This window comes from Chenopodium quinoa, unplaced genomic scaffold (genome assembly GCF_001683475.1).
Source record: "Chenopodium quinoa cultivar QQ74 unplaced genomic scaffold, ASM168347v1, whole genome shotgun sequence".
In the NCBI taxonomy this organism is placed as follows: Eukaryota; Viridiplantae; Streptophyta; class Magnoliopsida; order Caryophyllales; family Amaranthaceae; genus Chenopodium; species Chenopodium quinoa.
This window is the reverse complement of record NW_018742720.1, coordinates 695605-712541: the sequence shown is the minus strand read 5'-3', so window position 1 is coordinate 712541 and position 16937 is coordinate 695605. Positions and strand designations below refer to the sequence as shown.

The following is a 16937-nucleotide window of genomic DNA, read 5'->3' as shown; positions in this document are numbered from 1 at the left end:
ATCAGATACCATCCTACCAGCATGATACACAAAGTGAGGCATGTTGCCACCCCCTTTGCAAATGGAATGTTGAGCATGGTAGTGCTTCCTGATGAAGTTTAAGTCATCGATGAGGGTACGCCATTGTTTACTCACACACCTAAATCGTAACAAGTCTTGAACTTGAACCCTTGAAAGTATGTCCTGTACCAGGTCATCAGGAACTAGAGGGATGCACTTTTCTACAATGGGCTTCATTTATTTAATTAAGATTCCCTGTAACTATGATTAAATATAACAGCGATATTAATCTAGCAGTGTCAGATCAGGATTTTATGAATAGCGGTTCATAACCAAAACAAGCCCTATAAAATACAGCAACGTTACTTTATGCTCTGATATGTTTTCTTTTTGTAAGAGAAGCTTGTAATAATCCTCTTTAAATCATTCCGAAATAATTTTATCAGATAACACAAGCCAATAATATTGTCAGATACATTCATAATACTTATTGATATTGAATTATTATTAACAAATAATTTAACTAATTGTTTTTATTATTATGAGCAATATTTTAGACATGTAGACAACAAAGTCAACCAACAAATAACTTCAAATATTCAAGTTCAATTCACCCATTCACATAGATAAGCCTCAAAACTCCAACAATGAATTCTTAACATATTGGAAGTTCAATTTAATGATAAAAATAGCCGGATTAAAAATTAAAAAAATATAGATCCTTGATGCTTTAAAATAAAGAAAAAAATCAAATACCCACAAGTGAATTGTTGTGTAACATTAATTTAATAATAATTAGATGCAGTTTCTTTCAATGGGCTGAATCTTCGATTGCTGGTAAAATAATTCGGATTGAAACATCTTATTTCAATTTGCCGGGAAGAACAGAAGTGCTCAAACGAATGATCAAACAAAATTTGACACCAAAAATATAAACTATAGCCTAAAATCAGTATAAACAAGCAAATAATTTAAGATTAAGATTTGGGGAAGAACATCAATATAACCTTAAGTGATGAATGAAGTGATGATTAGAGAGGATTCCGAGCTTTAGTGGAAAGAGACAAAATTCTTCAAAAGGTGAAGATTTGGAAAATCAACGAGTATTGTGTGATATAACTTATAAGTATATAACTTTTTTTTTTTTTTTTTTTTTGTTTTTTTTTTTTTTTTTAAACAATTGAATTTACTAACTTTTAAAGTATATGTGGCTTGCGACATTGTGTGGCCAGCCACCTTGAGCCCGAGTTACTTGGTTAGTGTTATATACAGCACAATAATTTAATCAATATATTATTGTATGGTGTAATTATAAATATATATATATATATATATATATATATATATATATATATAAAATTATCCTTACATGAGATTTATAGATAAAAATGGTGCATCGCACGGGCTTTCATCTATTATTATTATTATTATTATTATTATTATTATTATTATTATTATTATTATTATTATTATTATTATTATTATCTACTCCGCTTAATTCTTAAATCTTTATTTGTTTGTAAATTAGTAATAATTAGATAGATTAATTACTGATTTGTTTAATTAGTTTTGATATATTGTTGAATACTTGAATTGTTGACAAATTGAATTTTAGAAACTTAGAATTCAAAATTTGGTCAGAAAAAAATTTCTTGGTCAAATTTGTGTTTATTAGGGACTTGGGATTTTTGTTATATGTGTAATATTGATTTTTTGCAATAGAATTATAGATTTATCATTTATAGAAGTACTAATATATTAGCACGCTTTCTAAGTATAAAACTCGAAAAATGCTTTTGTAGGGTTTATTTTTTATTTTGTAACTGTTTAATCCATCCATTTGCAATAAAAAAATTTGAACTTATGTATTAAATCTATAATATAATTGTAGAGTCGTTTTAACAAGAGCCCTCCAAAACCCCAATGCTTAACTCTCATGCATTTGATTTTTTTTTTAAGGAAAAAATAACTTTCAATTTCACTACTCTATTTTTATCATAATATCATTTTAAAAAAAAATCAATAACTACCCATTCACTATTTCTTTTTTTTGTTTTAAACGGGAATACTACTTACATTTCACTTTATTTGTGTGTATTTTTTTTGGGTACGTAGTATAACATATGACATGCATTAGCACGAGTATACAGTTCCTTTATCAACAATTCACTATATCACTCAAAATCCCCAACATTTCACTTTGTTTTACGAGTATTTTTTTGGTACATAGTATAATATATGTCATGCATTCGCACGAGTATACAGTTCCTTTATCAACATTTCACCATAATACTCTAAATCCCCAACCCTTCAATTATATGCATTTTTTAGGGACTACCCTCCAAACATTTTCCAGTTCTTTAATCATCAAAAACAAAAAAAATGTACAATACGATTTTGTGCAACTGACTTCAGCGAATAACTACTTACAACAGAACTAATTATGTAACTCCTAGAGCAAGACACTAATCCATATGACAATAACTGAGTAACACGAGTAATCCCTGTAACACTGAACGGGTAACCTCTATAACTTTGAAAAAGTAAACCCCATAATAGCATTGCGTGGCCACCGACATAAAAGAATAAGACCCTGTTTTTTGAGTTTCTAAGCAAAGCATAGAATACCATATTTCAGCATAGCACAGCAGGCGTCAACACATTATTAGTACGATTATTATTAATACTCAGTACATCAGAGCTAATTAGGGTTTAATTAGGGTTCAATAAAACCGACCATTCTAAAACCGACCATTACAGATCAAGTCTAAGGGTCTGTTCTCTTACGTTGAAATTCAGTTCAGTTCAGTTCAGCTGAGTTCAGTTCAGTTTAGTTCAGTTTAGTTTAGTTCAGCTCAATTCAGTTCAGTTCAGCTCCTACTTTCCTTCTCTTATAAAATATTCATTTCAGTACAGTTCAGTTCAGTTCAATTCAGCTGAGTTCAGTTCAGTTCAGTTCAGTTCAGCTGAGTTCAGTCAATGAGAACATGCCCTAAATTACAACATCATGATCAACTTTTCACATTTTAGATATATTTTTTCTTATATATCCCGTGCATTTTACACGGGTACACTCTAGTATATAATTAATATATGAGCATCGTTTATTTTTTAAGATTCCGAACCCAGAGTTTGGAATTCCTGGATACGCCACTGATTTTCAAGAAATTGCTTGAAGGATTTTCCCACCTTCCAATTTCTTATCTCTTTTACTATCAGATTTCTTAATTGTTCTTGCTAATTACTTCAATTATCAACCATTTGCTTGCTCTAACAGTTTGTTTGTTTATTTTCTACCATTGTGAACTTGTAACCACTAATTAATTTTAAAAAATGATGTATGTTTGCCTTTCTATATATATACTCTTGATCTGATTCATGGCATGTTTGGTGATAATCAAGTAGAACAACGATAATGTTGAATTATTCTTGTCCAAAAAAAAAAAAATGGTGTGTAAAACTTCAATTCCCCAAGTTTAACCAAATTAAACAAGTCATAACACTAATATGAAATTAGATTTCCTTGGCATTACAAATTTTCAACATTTAACCAAATCAAACAAAGAGAAGTAGATATATATTAATGTGTTTTAGACTTGATAAATCCAAGTAACTAACACTCATACCTTATTTTACCAAGATTATCAATACATGCATGCTAACATGAAAAAGAACACCATCCACACATAACCAAAAAAGACTAGCTCAATAACTCTATCTCTTAGATCGATTCTCGGTGTTTTCGGGCCGAGCCGTGTTAGTAGCAACCTTAGCAACATCCAAGGCATCAACCTCAGCCTTTTTCTTAGAGTACAACACACCATACCCTATAATAGCCGTTATAGCAAAACCAGCTATACCCATAGTGGCATAACTGAACGGCAAACGACGTCGTTGGTGTAACACCTCCCCGGCACCTCGGCCGTGTCCCGGGGATCGTTGCGACCCCTCGACACCCGCGGCCTTGACTTGCTCGGACGTCATCTTATGGGTGTCAGCCGTTTTCCTCCAAGATTGATCACCACTCTTGTCGGTTGGATCTATCTTTACATCACCTCTATCAACTTCTGGTCCTCCCCAAGACATGATAATGATCTAAATTAAACCGTTTTTTTTTTCTAGTGTTTGATTGTTTGTTGCTCAAATAAATTATCAAAGTTGTTATATGATGTAAATTTAGTGAAATATAATTATAGTACAATTCTTGAATTGTTAAGGAAAGGTTAGTTTACGTGGCTAGGAGCAAATGTAAAAATGGAGTGTGATGAAACGTGGGTTGTAGGAAATGTTGCCGCGTTGTTGTTGTAGCGTTTTTGTTGTGGACGTGTGTCTTTTTTTGCTATTTTTGATGTTTGGGAATTTTGTGTCTTTTTTTGCTATTTTTGAAACTTTATTAATTGCTCAAAAATAGTAAATTATACGTAGTATAGTGTGTGAAATTGTGTGTATAGACTTTCGAAATGGCCCAAGACAAAAAGTTATGGGCCAATGTGGCTGTGGCTTGTGGGCACAATCTAATTTGATATTGGTCGATAGAGCTAGTATCTCAATTTTAAATTATTTGTCATATAATTTGAACTGGGGACAACATTCAAGTTTGTGGTTTGTGTTTAGAATGATTTTTAATGAGTCGGATGTCAGGTCACATCATATCTGGATAATGTCAAATTGTTATTTTATTTGAATTTCGTTAGATTGATTCAATTTCAAGTACAACAAATTGAGATTCGAATTGATTTCGAATCAAGTAGGGTTTAATTTGGGGAAATCTTTGAATGTGAGTTTGAGTCGATTTAGATGTGGGAGGGGTTTGTACCACTTTCTTTAGGTTAGATCAAGTTAAGATTAACCTAATGTTTATTTAGGGTCACTTTTTAACTTTACTGCTACATGCATATTAAATTGTTAAGCTCAAATCGTACAAATTCAGGTACACATAAAATTCAGATCGGATATGCATCAAGTTTGATTGAGATGAGATTTTTAAACATCGTTATACTTCATACATTTTAAAAAAAACCAATTAATTAGACTAATCAAGTCAAATGTAGGGCCTGTTCTCATACGTTGAAATCCAATTCAGTTCAGTTCAGTTCAGCTTCTAATTTCCTTCTCTTATAAAATATTCATTTCAGTTCAGTTCTGTCAATGAGAACATGCCCGTAATGTTGGGATGTTAAATACAACAATTAATGAAAAATCCAAAACATTAAGGGTCTGTTCTGTTCACCTTATTTTCACTTATTTCAGGTTTAATAAGTTCAGATAAGTTCAGATAAGGGTTAATAAGTTCAGATAAGTTCAGGGTTAATAAGTTCTAAATTAACGTTCTCCTCACCTTATTTCCACTTATTATATTTATATAGAGTTATTACTAATTAAGATTGCTTTTCACTTTTTTTTTTTTTTTTGTAAAATTTTATGTGTTTTATTATCATGATTTCATATAAGAATAAAGTAACATTTGCATAAAAATAAAATTAAAGTAACGTTATACTCATAAGTTATTGCAACATACACTTTTGCTTGTTTCAGTGTTTATTTTTTTTAATATTTGAAATTATCAAAATGCTAATATTTTCATATTTTATTGCTTTTATTTTAATTTTTTTTTTTGGTGTTATACCTGATTCACCCTTTTGGGCTAATATTGTTATATATATACTCATATTACCAATATGTTACACAATATGTTTCAAGAATGACAAATAATGTCTAATAAAGTCTTATAAGTGTTAATAAGGTTTAATAAGGTCAAATAAGTGAAAATAAGTGTTAATAAGGTGTAATAAGTTCAGATAAGGGTTGATAAGTTCAGTTAAGTTCAGATAAGTAATAATCAGGTGAATAAAACACACCATAATTCACCCAAGTTAATTTAATTAAATTAAATTAATCAAACAATCCGTTTTTACTTTCTATGACATCAAAAACTTTCGACCGTTCCACCTTTCTAAACCGTTACATCAACGGACAAAAAACAGAGCCCCATAACATTTCACCTGAATTTCAGTCAAAGATGGACCCCACTTTAACTCTAACATCATCAAATCCCCTTTTTCTTAACGGCTAGTTTCCACCATTTTCACCTATAAATACATCCATTTCTTCTTCTTCCTCTCATCATCACTCAAACATCTCTTTCTTTTAGCTCTCTAATTTTCCCTCTTTCTTCTTAAATCCAAGAATTTCCTAAATTCTTCTTCTAGAATTCTAAAAAATTTCATTTTTTGAATTTAATTAAGCATAAAAAAATCAATGGCTTCTAGAATCTTCTTCTCTGTTTCTTTGGTATTGGCAATTGTACTCTTTTCCAGTTTTGCTGAAGCAAAAGATCATCTTGTTGGTGGTACTGCTGATGCTTGGAAAGTTCCTTCAGAATCTGATTCACTCAACAAATGGGCTCAAAAAAACAGATTCCAAATTGGTGATAATCTTGGTAAGTTTTAACATTGATTTCTCTAATTTAATCAAACATTAATTTCATCTGTTTCCTAGTTTTACATTTTAAGTTACAATTCAATTAAAATTTTGTAACTTTTTCAGTTTTGATTCAGAAATTCCACCTGGGTTTACTCAGAATTTGTTTCAATTGAATAAAAATTGCAACTTTTTCCTCGTATTAGCTCAAATTCTCATCTGGGTCTGTTCAGTTTTATTTGCTTTTGATAAAAATCAAAACTTTTTTCACAATTTTTGGCAAAAATCTTTTTATTTGATTGTGAATCACAATTCAGCTCAAAATCGTTTCAGATATTAATTTGTATGTGAAAAAAATCATTTTTTTTTTCATAAGCTCAAAATCTCATCTGATTCACATTTTAGCTCCAAATCTTCTCTGATATATTTTACGGGGTGAAAAAAATCAAATCTTTTTCACATTTCAGCTCAAAATCTCATCTGGGTCATATAAGATTTTAATCAATAATAGAAAAATCAAAACTTTTTTAAAATTTTTTTAAATTTTTACTGTGATTTATTGTTCTAACTTTGAAATTTCATGATTTTGGTTGGCAACAGTATGGAAGTATGACAACAAGCAAGACTCAGTATTGCAAGTGACAAGAGAAGCATACTTAAGCTGCAACACCAGCAGTCCAGTAGCAGAATACAAGGATGGTCAAACCAAGTTTGAACTAAAGAAACCAGGACCATACTACTTCATCAGTGGAACTCAGGCTAACTGTCAGAAGGGTGAGAAGGTCATTGTGGTTGTTATGTCTGCCCAAAGCAGGCGGTCCGGTGCCGCTTCACCGGCTTTTGCCCCTTCTCCTTCCCCGAATTCGGAAGCCCAGACTCCTGCTGTTGCTCCCACTAGTGGTGCTGCAGGGATCAAGGGTAGTGGTGTGATGGTTGTTGTTGGGGTTTTGGTTGGGTTTCTTATGATGTGATTTTACTAGTTTATGAAACAATGTTATTACATCTAGGTGAAGAATTTTATTAACATAAAGGCAAAATCTTTGGATTTTCCTTTTCTTTTTAGTTTCTTTTTTGGTTGATTATCATATGTAGTAGTATGTGTTCTCTGAAGTTATATCAATTAATTTATTCTTTATTTGTTTTATGATGGTCTCACTCCTTAATCTGCCCCTAATTACTCTGTCTATGTTAGCAAGTAACTGAATATTGTTTTTATAGTTTTTCTGCAAAACAAAGACCCGAATACAAATTTCATTCGTTGTTCTTATGGTTAAACTAAATCTGGAATGTAATGTAACAAATGTTTATCAAAATTGATTTCTAGGTGATATTCCTTGAGGAAGTTTGGTCATTACAATCATTTCTGTAACTGTCTTTTGTGATTCACGCTTTTAAACAATTGACAGCATCTTTCGCGGTATTTATGGGAAACTACCACGTTCTGTGCTACTAACAGAAATTGTTGTAACAAAAAATGAGGCATAGTTTTCAGACTTTCAGCATGTGTTTTGTGTTTTTGGACAATTGCCAGCATTCAAATGAGTCTTTTACGGTATATATATGGAAGAAAAAAAGTTGGAACATAATTCCATATCTGAGTATAGGGAATCAGGACACAGGATCACGAAAACACGAGACACATATACTGGCATATAAGTATGGTTTAAGAGTTGATCAAATGTGACAAAGAGAACCAATTTGAGTGTTGCCACCTGCCAGCACTCAGCATAATCAGGGAACATGTTGAACATTTTTAGTCACTCTTAAACGTTCTGTCTGTAACATAAGTATTAATTGGGAAAGAAACTAGAACATAGGTTTTCCTGGTGGAGGTAAGCAGAATAGAAATGTAAAAGCAAGAAAATGAGGGCTAGAGAAACAAGAAATGAACCTGTATCCTTAATATGAGGCATAGATCATGCTTCATGCACGGCAAACCGCCTTAAGAAAAAAAAAAGAGCATGTGAACATAGAGGAATATGCATCAGCATGCTACATCAAATCAATACAGATACACCATACACGAATTGAGTCCCGCCACAAGGAAATGTGAGACATGTTAATCTCGTCAATTTGCAAGATAGCCATCTGTTAAATTGTGATACACAAAATTTTGGTTAACTTAGAGAACTTTCATCTCAAAATCCAGCTGCTTACCTGATACTTTGATGCAGCTACTGTCATGCATGTGATCAACTAAAACGTCAATTTATGTTATCAGCTAGAGTTGTTTATAAGAGAATATTGTTTAGATGTTAGACGATTGTTGTATTGTTGGCATCAAAGTAGTAGACTCCAAAGGATCAGAGATTAAAAAATGTTCATATTAAGTGACTAACTTCACAACAAAAACTAAAGAAAGCAGGAAATGTGCATATTTTTGGTCTGAAATTTACAACCTTATTTGTCCAATCCTAGTTACGTACGATTGAATGACCATTTACTTGAACCATATTAGTCCCACGTATATTAAAAGAACAAATAGTCAAAAACCATAATTCGAAATAGTAACAATATTATGAATCAAGGGGCATGACTCATGTCTCATGAGATTATATAGCTAAGAATCTAACAAATACCACACCAAACCAAATTAAAACTCAAAATATGAATCAAGGGCTATAAGAGTTGACTAAGAATGACAAAATGTACAAGTACAACACGATTGGGAAATCAAAGAAAAAATCATTAATACTCGGTCTCTTTTTGTTTTTTTAATTTTTATAATTTTTTAAGTAGGTAAGATGAATTGTCTTATCAGACTGGAACCTCTCACAAGTCAACCTGATTAAGATTACTCTCTCCCCATTTGTATGCCTCCTTAAAATATACGACTAAAGAGTTGACGAGAGCACTAATCCGTATGAACGAGCCGTTAATCTTGATTCGTGAGACTAAACCGGTGCACCCCCTCGAGGCCGAGTATCTCCTAAAACAATAACCCCCCTACCACCCTCCTCAACCCTATTTCACTTCATATCATTTCCTTTCCCTTAAACCCTTGAGTCCTTGACAAACCATAGTCATGAACTCTCTCCGGCAACACTTCTCCGCCCACAACGCCGCCTTCCTCCGCCGCACTCTCTCCTCCACCTCCGCCGCATCTTCCGCTCCCTCTCTCTCTCCTCCACCACAACCACCATCATCAACCTACACCCTCCCAACCTCCTACAAAGTAACCCCACCAATCAAACCATGGCCTAAACACCTCTCCCACAAACGCCTCATCTCCATTCTCACCCGCCAACAAAACCTCGATCTTGCCCTTCAAATCTTCCACTTCGCCGGAAAATTCCACCCCAATTTCTCCCACAACTACGACACTTACTTGACCATCATCACCCGCCTCGCTCGTGCCCGCCAATTCCGTCATTGCGAAACCCTTTTGACCGAATTGCAGAACTCCCCCCTTAAATGCGGCGAAATTGTGTTCGTTACTGTTATTCGGAACTACGGGTTCGCGGGTCGTCCTAAGGATGCTGTTCGGACTTTTCTGAGGATACCCGATTTCGGGGTTAATAGGTCAGTTCGTAGTTTGAATTGTTTGTTGAATGTATTGGTACAGAATAAGAAATTTGATTGGGTTTATTTGATGTTTAAGAGTTGTAAGTCTAAATTTGATGTTATTCCCAATATTTTTACTTGTAATATTCTTGTTAAGGCGCTTTGTAAGAAGGGTGATGTTGAGGGTGCTGTTAAGTTGTTGGATGATATGCCGGGTATGGGTATGATGCCGAATGTGGTTACTTATACTACCCTTTTGAGTGGTTATGTTGGAAAGAGGGATTTGGTGGGTGCTAAGAAGGTTTTTCAGATGATTTTGGATAGAGGGTGGGTGCCTGATGTTACGACTTATACGGTTTTGATGGATGGGTATTGTAGGGATGGGAGGTTGAGGGACGCGGTTAAGGTTATGGATGATATGGAGGAGAATGGGGTTGCGCCGAATGAGATTACTTATGGGGTTTTGATTGAGGCGTATTGTAAGGAGAAGAAATGTGGGGAGGCGTTGAATTTGCTTGGTGATATGTTGGAGAGGAGGTATGTGCCAAGTTCGGCGTTGTGTTGTAAGGTGATTGATGTTTTGTGTGTGGAAGGGAAGGTGGATGATGCGTGTGCCCTGTGGAGGAAGCTTTTGAAGAAGAATGTCACTCCTGATAATGTTATATCGAGTGCGCTTATTCATTGGCTGTGTAAGGAGGGGAAGATTCAGGAGGCAAAGAAGTTGTTCAATGAGTTTGAAAGGAGTTCGGTTCCTAGTGTGTTGACTTATAATATGCTGATTTCAGGGTTGTGTGAGGCAGGGGAGTTGTGTGATGCTGGAAGGTTGTGGGATGATATGCTGGAAAAGGGGTGTACTCCGAATTCATTTACTTACAATATGTTGATTAAAGGGTTTTGTAAAATTGGAAATCCTAAAGAGGGGTTGAGAGTTTTGGATGAGATGTTTGATAAAGGATGTTTGCCTAATGAATCAACCTATAGAATATTAATTGAGGAGCTCTCTGGTTCAAATTTGGACACTGAAATAATGAAGTTGTTATCCAGTGTTTCTAAAAGGGGAGGGAAAATTGATGCTAGTTCGTGGGAAGTCATTCTCACCAATGCTCTCGCTAATGTGGACACTGGGAAAGTTCTTGATAGTGTTTTACCACAGGATTCTTTGCCATGATTTTTCATGCTGAATCTCTCTGTCACATATACATGTCTGTAGCCACTGTGTATCAAAACTGAGTCTTTGAAGGGTAAAGAACACTCCTTACCTGCTAGCTCGTGCCTTTTGAAGAAATATCAGTGCCAAATGCTACTAGTGGCTTGGTTATTGAATATATCTATCTTATGTAATACAGAATCAGGGTAATATATCTTGTTTGGATCTTTGCTGGGTTGCTCAATTATATGTGAAGGCTTTCATGGGTGATAATTAATGTGGATCATGCCATCTATTTCTGTTAACATTCTTTAATCTTAACAAAAAAAAATATGCATTGGATTTCTACTCAAAGCCTTGATGGGCTTTCTAAACTGGGTGATTATTTCAGACGTGGGCCTGAATATTGCATTTCGTTGTTACATAAGGATAAGAGTCTTGGTTTGTTCTGGTGATATCTTTTTAGAACATTGTGTCATTGGAATACAATCAATACATACATTACTGCAGATAGCCTTGATTTTCCTAATTGTCATCAAGGTTTACATTGACTTCATTGGGTTAGTAGTTAGTTGAGCTCTATGTGGTTTCTTTACTCAGAATTACATATTATTTACTGCATACATTGAAAGTTGGTTTTTAGTCTGGCTAAGGATGTGGTAGTGGGAAGTTATACATGAAATGGTGGGAGGAAGTCATTAAACTATAGTTCATCCATCATCATTGTTGTGGTCGTTTCAGCATGCTTAATAGGGACCTATATCACAATTTCATTCTTAGCTCTGCAAGGATTTCAGTATGTCTGAATGGTTTGACAAAGGGTGTCAAACTGAAGAGTGTAAAATTGATTCCAAGAAATTGCAGGATAACTCAGGTGATTTGCCTGAGGATGGCCTTAATGGTAATGTAGACCAGGCAAGTGGGAAGATGTGAGTGCCTCAAAATCATAGAAATCGGAAGACATTTCAGGAGTTTGAGGAAGCTGGTGAACTGGATAAAGAGGAGAAGATACAGAATGCCAACTCTGATGATTATCAGAGGATTTCTTTCGCTTAGATAAAAGTTGAGTCCAGAAAGGATGAAGTTACCAAACATATAGAAGAAAATTCAATGTTAAGCACTGAAGAATTTGAAGCAACTGATCCGATGAAGATGTTGAAACTATTGAAATGCAAAACAGATTATGATGGAGAGATACTAGGTATGGAGGATTCTGATGGCACAAAGGAGAAATAGATGAAATGAAGGGTGAAAGCAACAATCAAAGGCTGGTGTAAACTAGTGTTTGTCCAGATGAAAGTAAAGAAGCTAGGAAAAGAACAACAGAAATACGGTTTCATGACCAACTCAACCAAGCAGAGTTACTGAATAAATTTTCCACACAAATCGAGGCTTGGTCGACTCTAGCAGGAGTGTCAGAGGAACTGAAAGTTTCCGAGTACTCGTTGATCTAGGAATAAAAGGGATACAGATGGAAACTCTGTAAGGTCACTGCTAGTCTGGAGTATATTCCTTGCCTTTACAACCTTCAAGCAATCAGAAAATTTCCCGGAACAAGTCAATGTGTGCACTGAGAGAGTCATTGCCCTCAAGCTCTTGTCTGTCTTGTTCATCTGTCCAAGGGGTATAAAAATGTAGTGAAATGGTCTAAAAGCATAGGGTATGCCAATGTGCTTTGTGCAGATATGGTTTGCCAATTTATCCCATACTAAGCTTGTTGAACTCGAAGGATATCAAAAATGGGTAAGGGTTTTATGGCCATTACATTACATCTGGTGTCCTGGTGGTGAGACTTAGTTTAAGCTTGTTGCTATGTGTTACATTGCTTTACTGCATTACTTACCTTACCTAGTCACCTATTCATATTTTGTGACGAGCTAGCATTATTGCTTAGGTCTTTTTTTATTGCATACTTACCTCTTCTAGTAATCTATTCATATTTCATGCCGAGCTAGCATTATTACTGAGTATGAATCTTAGTGAAGCATCACTTGTTATTTCTTGACATGGTATATAAAATCATGAATGATTCTTTGGTTTGAGGTTTTTTGACTTATACATTCTGCTATACACGTCATTCTATAATAATGCACCATGTAGAGTTTTACACTTCCCAATGAACAACTTTGCCTCCAAGATCTATAATTCTAATTACATAAAAATTATAAGAAGTTAATATTTTGAAAGTAAAAATCGAGATGAATCCAACAAGTTGCCACAAGACTATATCTTTCTTTATGTATGAATTACTATAGATGGCCAAAGGAGAGTGAATAGTGTAGAAGTCCAAATGGTGAAGTATTTAAGGAATGGAAGGAAGTTTTGTGTTTTATTCTCCTTGCAGGTTGAGTTTATGTTGCTTTATCCCTTGGTGAATTTCTGTTATACCTCCTGATTACTTGGATAAAGTAGGACTTTTTCTTGTTTTTTCCACTGCTTGTAGCATATTGGTACTTTGTTACTCAAATATACTACTGGTCTGTCTTAGTAATTGTGTGTCTTCATTAATTGTAACTTAGTGGACCTGTTTCTAGCTTAATATCTGGAATCCAGACTGTTCTTGACATTGTTAAATAAGATATGTTTAATCTACAGAGCGCTCCTGATTTTGCTATTTTTTTGAAAGAGAAGCATTCACTATGTCACTTGCTTCTAAGGATAAGCATGAAGCACAGGTTCGATTTGCTTTTTAAAGAGGTATACGTATACCTGCTGTATTTTGCTGAAAGAGAAGTACTCACTAGGGTCCCTTGGAATGTTGAAGGTATTTTCTACATCTTGAATTCAACTTTTGCCTTATATTATTAAAATGCTTCTAAAGTTGAAATATATTTAAGGTGGTAAACTGTTTTTTGGAACTGTATTGTATCTGTGACCTGGAGGTTATTTTGTATGGTCTGCCAGTCCAATTTAGCATAAAGAATCCGAGGATGTGAGCATTTGGAAGGGTGCATTATTTCATATGGTTCAACATATTTCACTAATTATTCAGAAATCTGGTAGTAATTATTGAGTAATAGACTTAGAGACCTATGCTTGCAGCTATGTGCAAGCTGACAAAGTCTTATTTCAGGAATTGGTAACCGCTGCTTAGCCATTGATAATGTTTATCAGCTTTCACTATACTTCCATTTTTCTGCTGTTTAATACAAATGATGGAGTAGGAACAGGGAATGTTTATAAACTTCTACATTGATTTATATGATTATACTGCAAAGAAACTACATTTTGTGGATTAGGAGTGTTCAAGCAATATCTTCACATTATGATTGAAGGAGCCCTCCCCTATACGGTTATACTATGTAAGGCAACTTTAAGATTGTTTGCAATATAGGGATGCATCTTGCTCTGTATTAAATCTATTAATGTGAAGGGGAAGCATATAATTGGCAATTTAGGTAAAAAAAAATTAAAATTGGAAGTACATTTGGATGACGTAGCCAAAAGCTACAATAGTTTCACCAGTATAAGATTCAGTAGAACTTTAACTTATCTTGTTTTGTTCAATTTGTACCCAATTTTCACAAGTATCAAGAAAAACAGCATAAACCAACCCATAACTGATCCAGTCATTTGTTTACTCTAACCAAACGTGAGTGGCAGAGATACTTTTTTGGGGGAAATTAAAGTCCGTTATGATGATATTTTCCAACAGAAGTAGTGAAATGATTGTTACAAAAAGTACAAGTAAATGAAATAAGGGGAGTAATATAAGTTTTAAAATTTTCCTTCAGTCTTTTGTAGTCCCTTGGGTGTTGATAACTTGATATTTTAGTTTCATACTATATATCTCAACTCAGGAACTTTCCATTGCAGGTATATACAAAGTACAAACTGCCTACAGATCCATGAATCCATCAGATATGGGTATCAGCTTGCAGTTTAGTGGCCATCAAAGCTTGAAAACCCTCCTTACTGCTCAAAGGACTATTTCTGGGATTAAATGAAATCATGGTAAAGCTGATCCTAAAGATTTCATCAATGACTGCAATCACTGGAAACATGTGCCAAATCTAACTACCAGAAATAAGTGTAGCCAAATCTTATTTTGATGGACGTGAGAGCTATATTGGAGGCCTGGAGGGTGAGCTTTTATTCACTTTTTTAGATCAGTGAAATGTATAGGATTGGCTGGTGCCATAACTCGTGGATTATCATGGCTAGTTTTCTATATGATGCTTAATAGCAGTCTCTCCTTTCTGCTGGCCAACCCAATGTAAAGGATTACAAATGGGGCTATGACTATTGGTTAGAGATAGACCTTAGATAAAGCAGGTGGGACTAGAGAGGAGTCAGTTGTGGTCGTAATTTCAGAATAGTAGGAACTACTAGACCATAGAGTATTGAATTAATATAGGAAGTATACTTCAATTTTTTTATTTTATTTTTTTCTTTTTTTTTATGTGTGGGTGTTTGTCAACCTGGGCACCGTGCCGTGCCGTGCCGCCGCGGGCCGTGCCTGGCGGGCCACGGGCTGGTTTGTGCCGTGCCGGTCGTGCCGGCGGGCCCAGGATTTCGTGTCGTGCCGTGCCGGCCATTTTCACAGGCCAGCCAACGGCACGGCACGGCCCTCGTGCCTGGCGGGCTCGTGTCGTGCCGGCCACGTGCCGGCCTGCGGGCTGGTGCAGTTTTCAAATAATTTTTTTTTATTTTTTTTTTTTTATATGACAACATTATAAATTAATAAGTTTATAATGTATATAAGTTATAAAATTATAATTATAAGTTTTATAAGGTTATAACTTATAAGTTTATAACTTATAAGTTATTAAGTTATGAATTTTATAATTATAAGTTGAATATTTATGTTTTATAATTTGTATATTCAATATTTATATTTATATATTTACTTTATACTATTACTTTAAAATTTAATGTTTATGATTTATTAGTAATTGGTATAATTTTATTTTATTTTAATATGAATTTACAAATTGTAACAAAACGGGGAAAAAAGGCAAATTGGACTTTGGATGTGAATAATGCGTACTTTATATTATTATTACTTGAGTTGAGAAAATTGTACAATGATAACAATGATAAAAATCATACAATGATGGTATTAAACAAAAATTGGAAAATGATAAAATTGATATTTTTAAAATCGTACAATATACAATAATTGTCTATTCTTCTTCTCCTTCTTCTTGCTCGTCTTCGTCTTCGTCTTCGCCTTCGCCTTCAAGGTCATCGGCTAGTTGCATAGATTGGGAACTAGCCGAACCCGAACCGGAAGCGGAGGTTCCTTCTTCGTTGTCGTTGTGGTCGTAAGAACGGTCTTGTGAGCGATTTTCCGCATCCAACCAATCTTTGAAACACACGCACATTTCTAGTGTTTCGGGTTTTAGACTTGTTCTTCTATCGTCTAAAACCCTTCCGGATGCGCTGAAAGCTCGTTCGGAGGCGACGGAGGAAACTTGGATAGCAAGAATGTCTCGTGCCATTGCCGCCAAAGTTGGATGCTTCGAGCTTTGTTGTTTCCATCATGCAAGGAGGTCGAGGCTGTTTATCTCATCGTCGTCCATGCCTTTGGTGAAGTCGTAACTCAGGTACATCTGCAACTCCGAGACGTCGCTTTGCGTTCTCCTGATTGATGAATCACCTGAAAACCTTGAAATCAAGTTAGTAGCTTGTGAAAATAAATGTTTGGCCTTCTTACTTACGTTTTTGGATGGTTGGGAAGGCCCTGAGCGAGGAACGGTGCCATATTTGGCTTCATAGACTCTATATAAAGCAAAAAACTGATCCTTCACATTAGTCTTATAGTTTTCTACATCATCGTCAAGAAACATGCATTGAAAGTAAATGTCAACTAACATAAATGTGTTTTCATACTTTTGCCTAGGATCTAATATGGAAGCAAAAA

General features: G+C 34.6%; 3 protein-coding genes across 4 annotated transcripts; 2 read left to right on the top strand and 1 right to left on the bottom strand.

The window, feature by feature from the left end:
• Positions 1–3497: 3497 nt before the first annotated feature.
• On the bottom strand, positions 3498–4533 carry LOC110722927. Its single transcript, XM_021902206.1, has one exon. It carries the CDS (start codon positions 4084–4086, stop codon positions 3715–3717), a length of 372 nt encoding a protein of 123 aa, XP_021757898.1. The 5' UTR covers positions 4087–4533; the 3' UTR covers positions 3498–3714.
• A 1572-nt stretch (positions 4534–6105) lies between these two features.
• LOC110723067 (early nodulin-like protein 3) lies at positions 6106–7604 on the top strand. The gene is made up of 2 exons (XM_021902347.1): positions 6106–6439; positions 7021–7604. Exons 1-2 carry the CDS (start codon positions 6259–6261, stop codon positions 7389–7391), a joined length of 552 nt encoding a protein of 183 aa, XP_021758039.1. The 5' UTR covers positions 6106–6258; the 3' UTR covers positions 7392–7604.
• Positions 7605–9053: 1449 nt separating this feature from the next.
• On the top strand, positions 9054–15509 carry LOC110723066 (pentatricopeptide repeat-containing protein At5g16420, mitochondrial-like). Of its 2 annotated transcripts, none has more exons than XM_021902345.1 (3): positions 9054–12814; positions 13703–13835; positions 14888–15509. In XM_021902345.1, exon 1 carries the CDS (start codon positions 9446–9448, stop codon positions 11090–11092), a length of 1647 nt encoding a protein of 548 aa, XP_021758037.1. In that variant the 5' UTR covers positions 9054–9445; the 3' UTR covers positions 11093–12814; positions 13703–13835; positions 14888–15509. The 2 variants fall into 2 exon arrangements, with proteins under 2 accessions (XP_021758037.1, XP_021758036.1); XM_021902344.1 differs by having other exon boundaries at positions 13667–13835.
• Positions 15510–16937: the final 1428 nt, after the last annotated feature.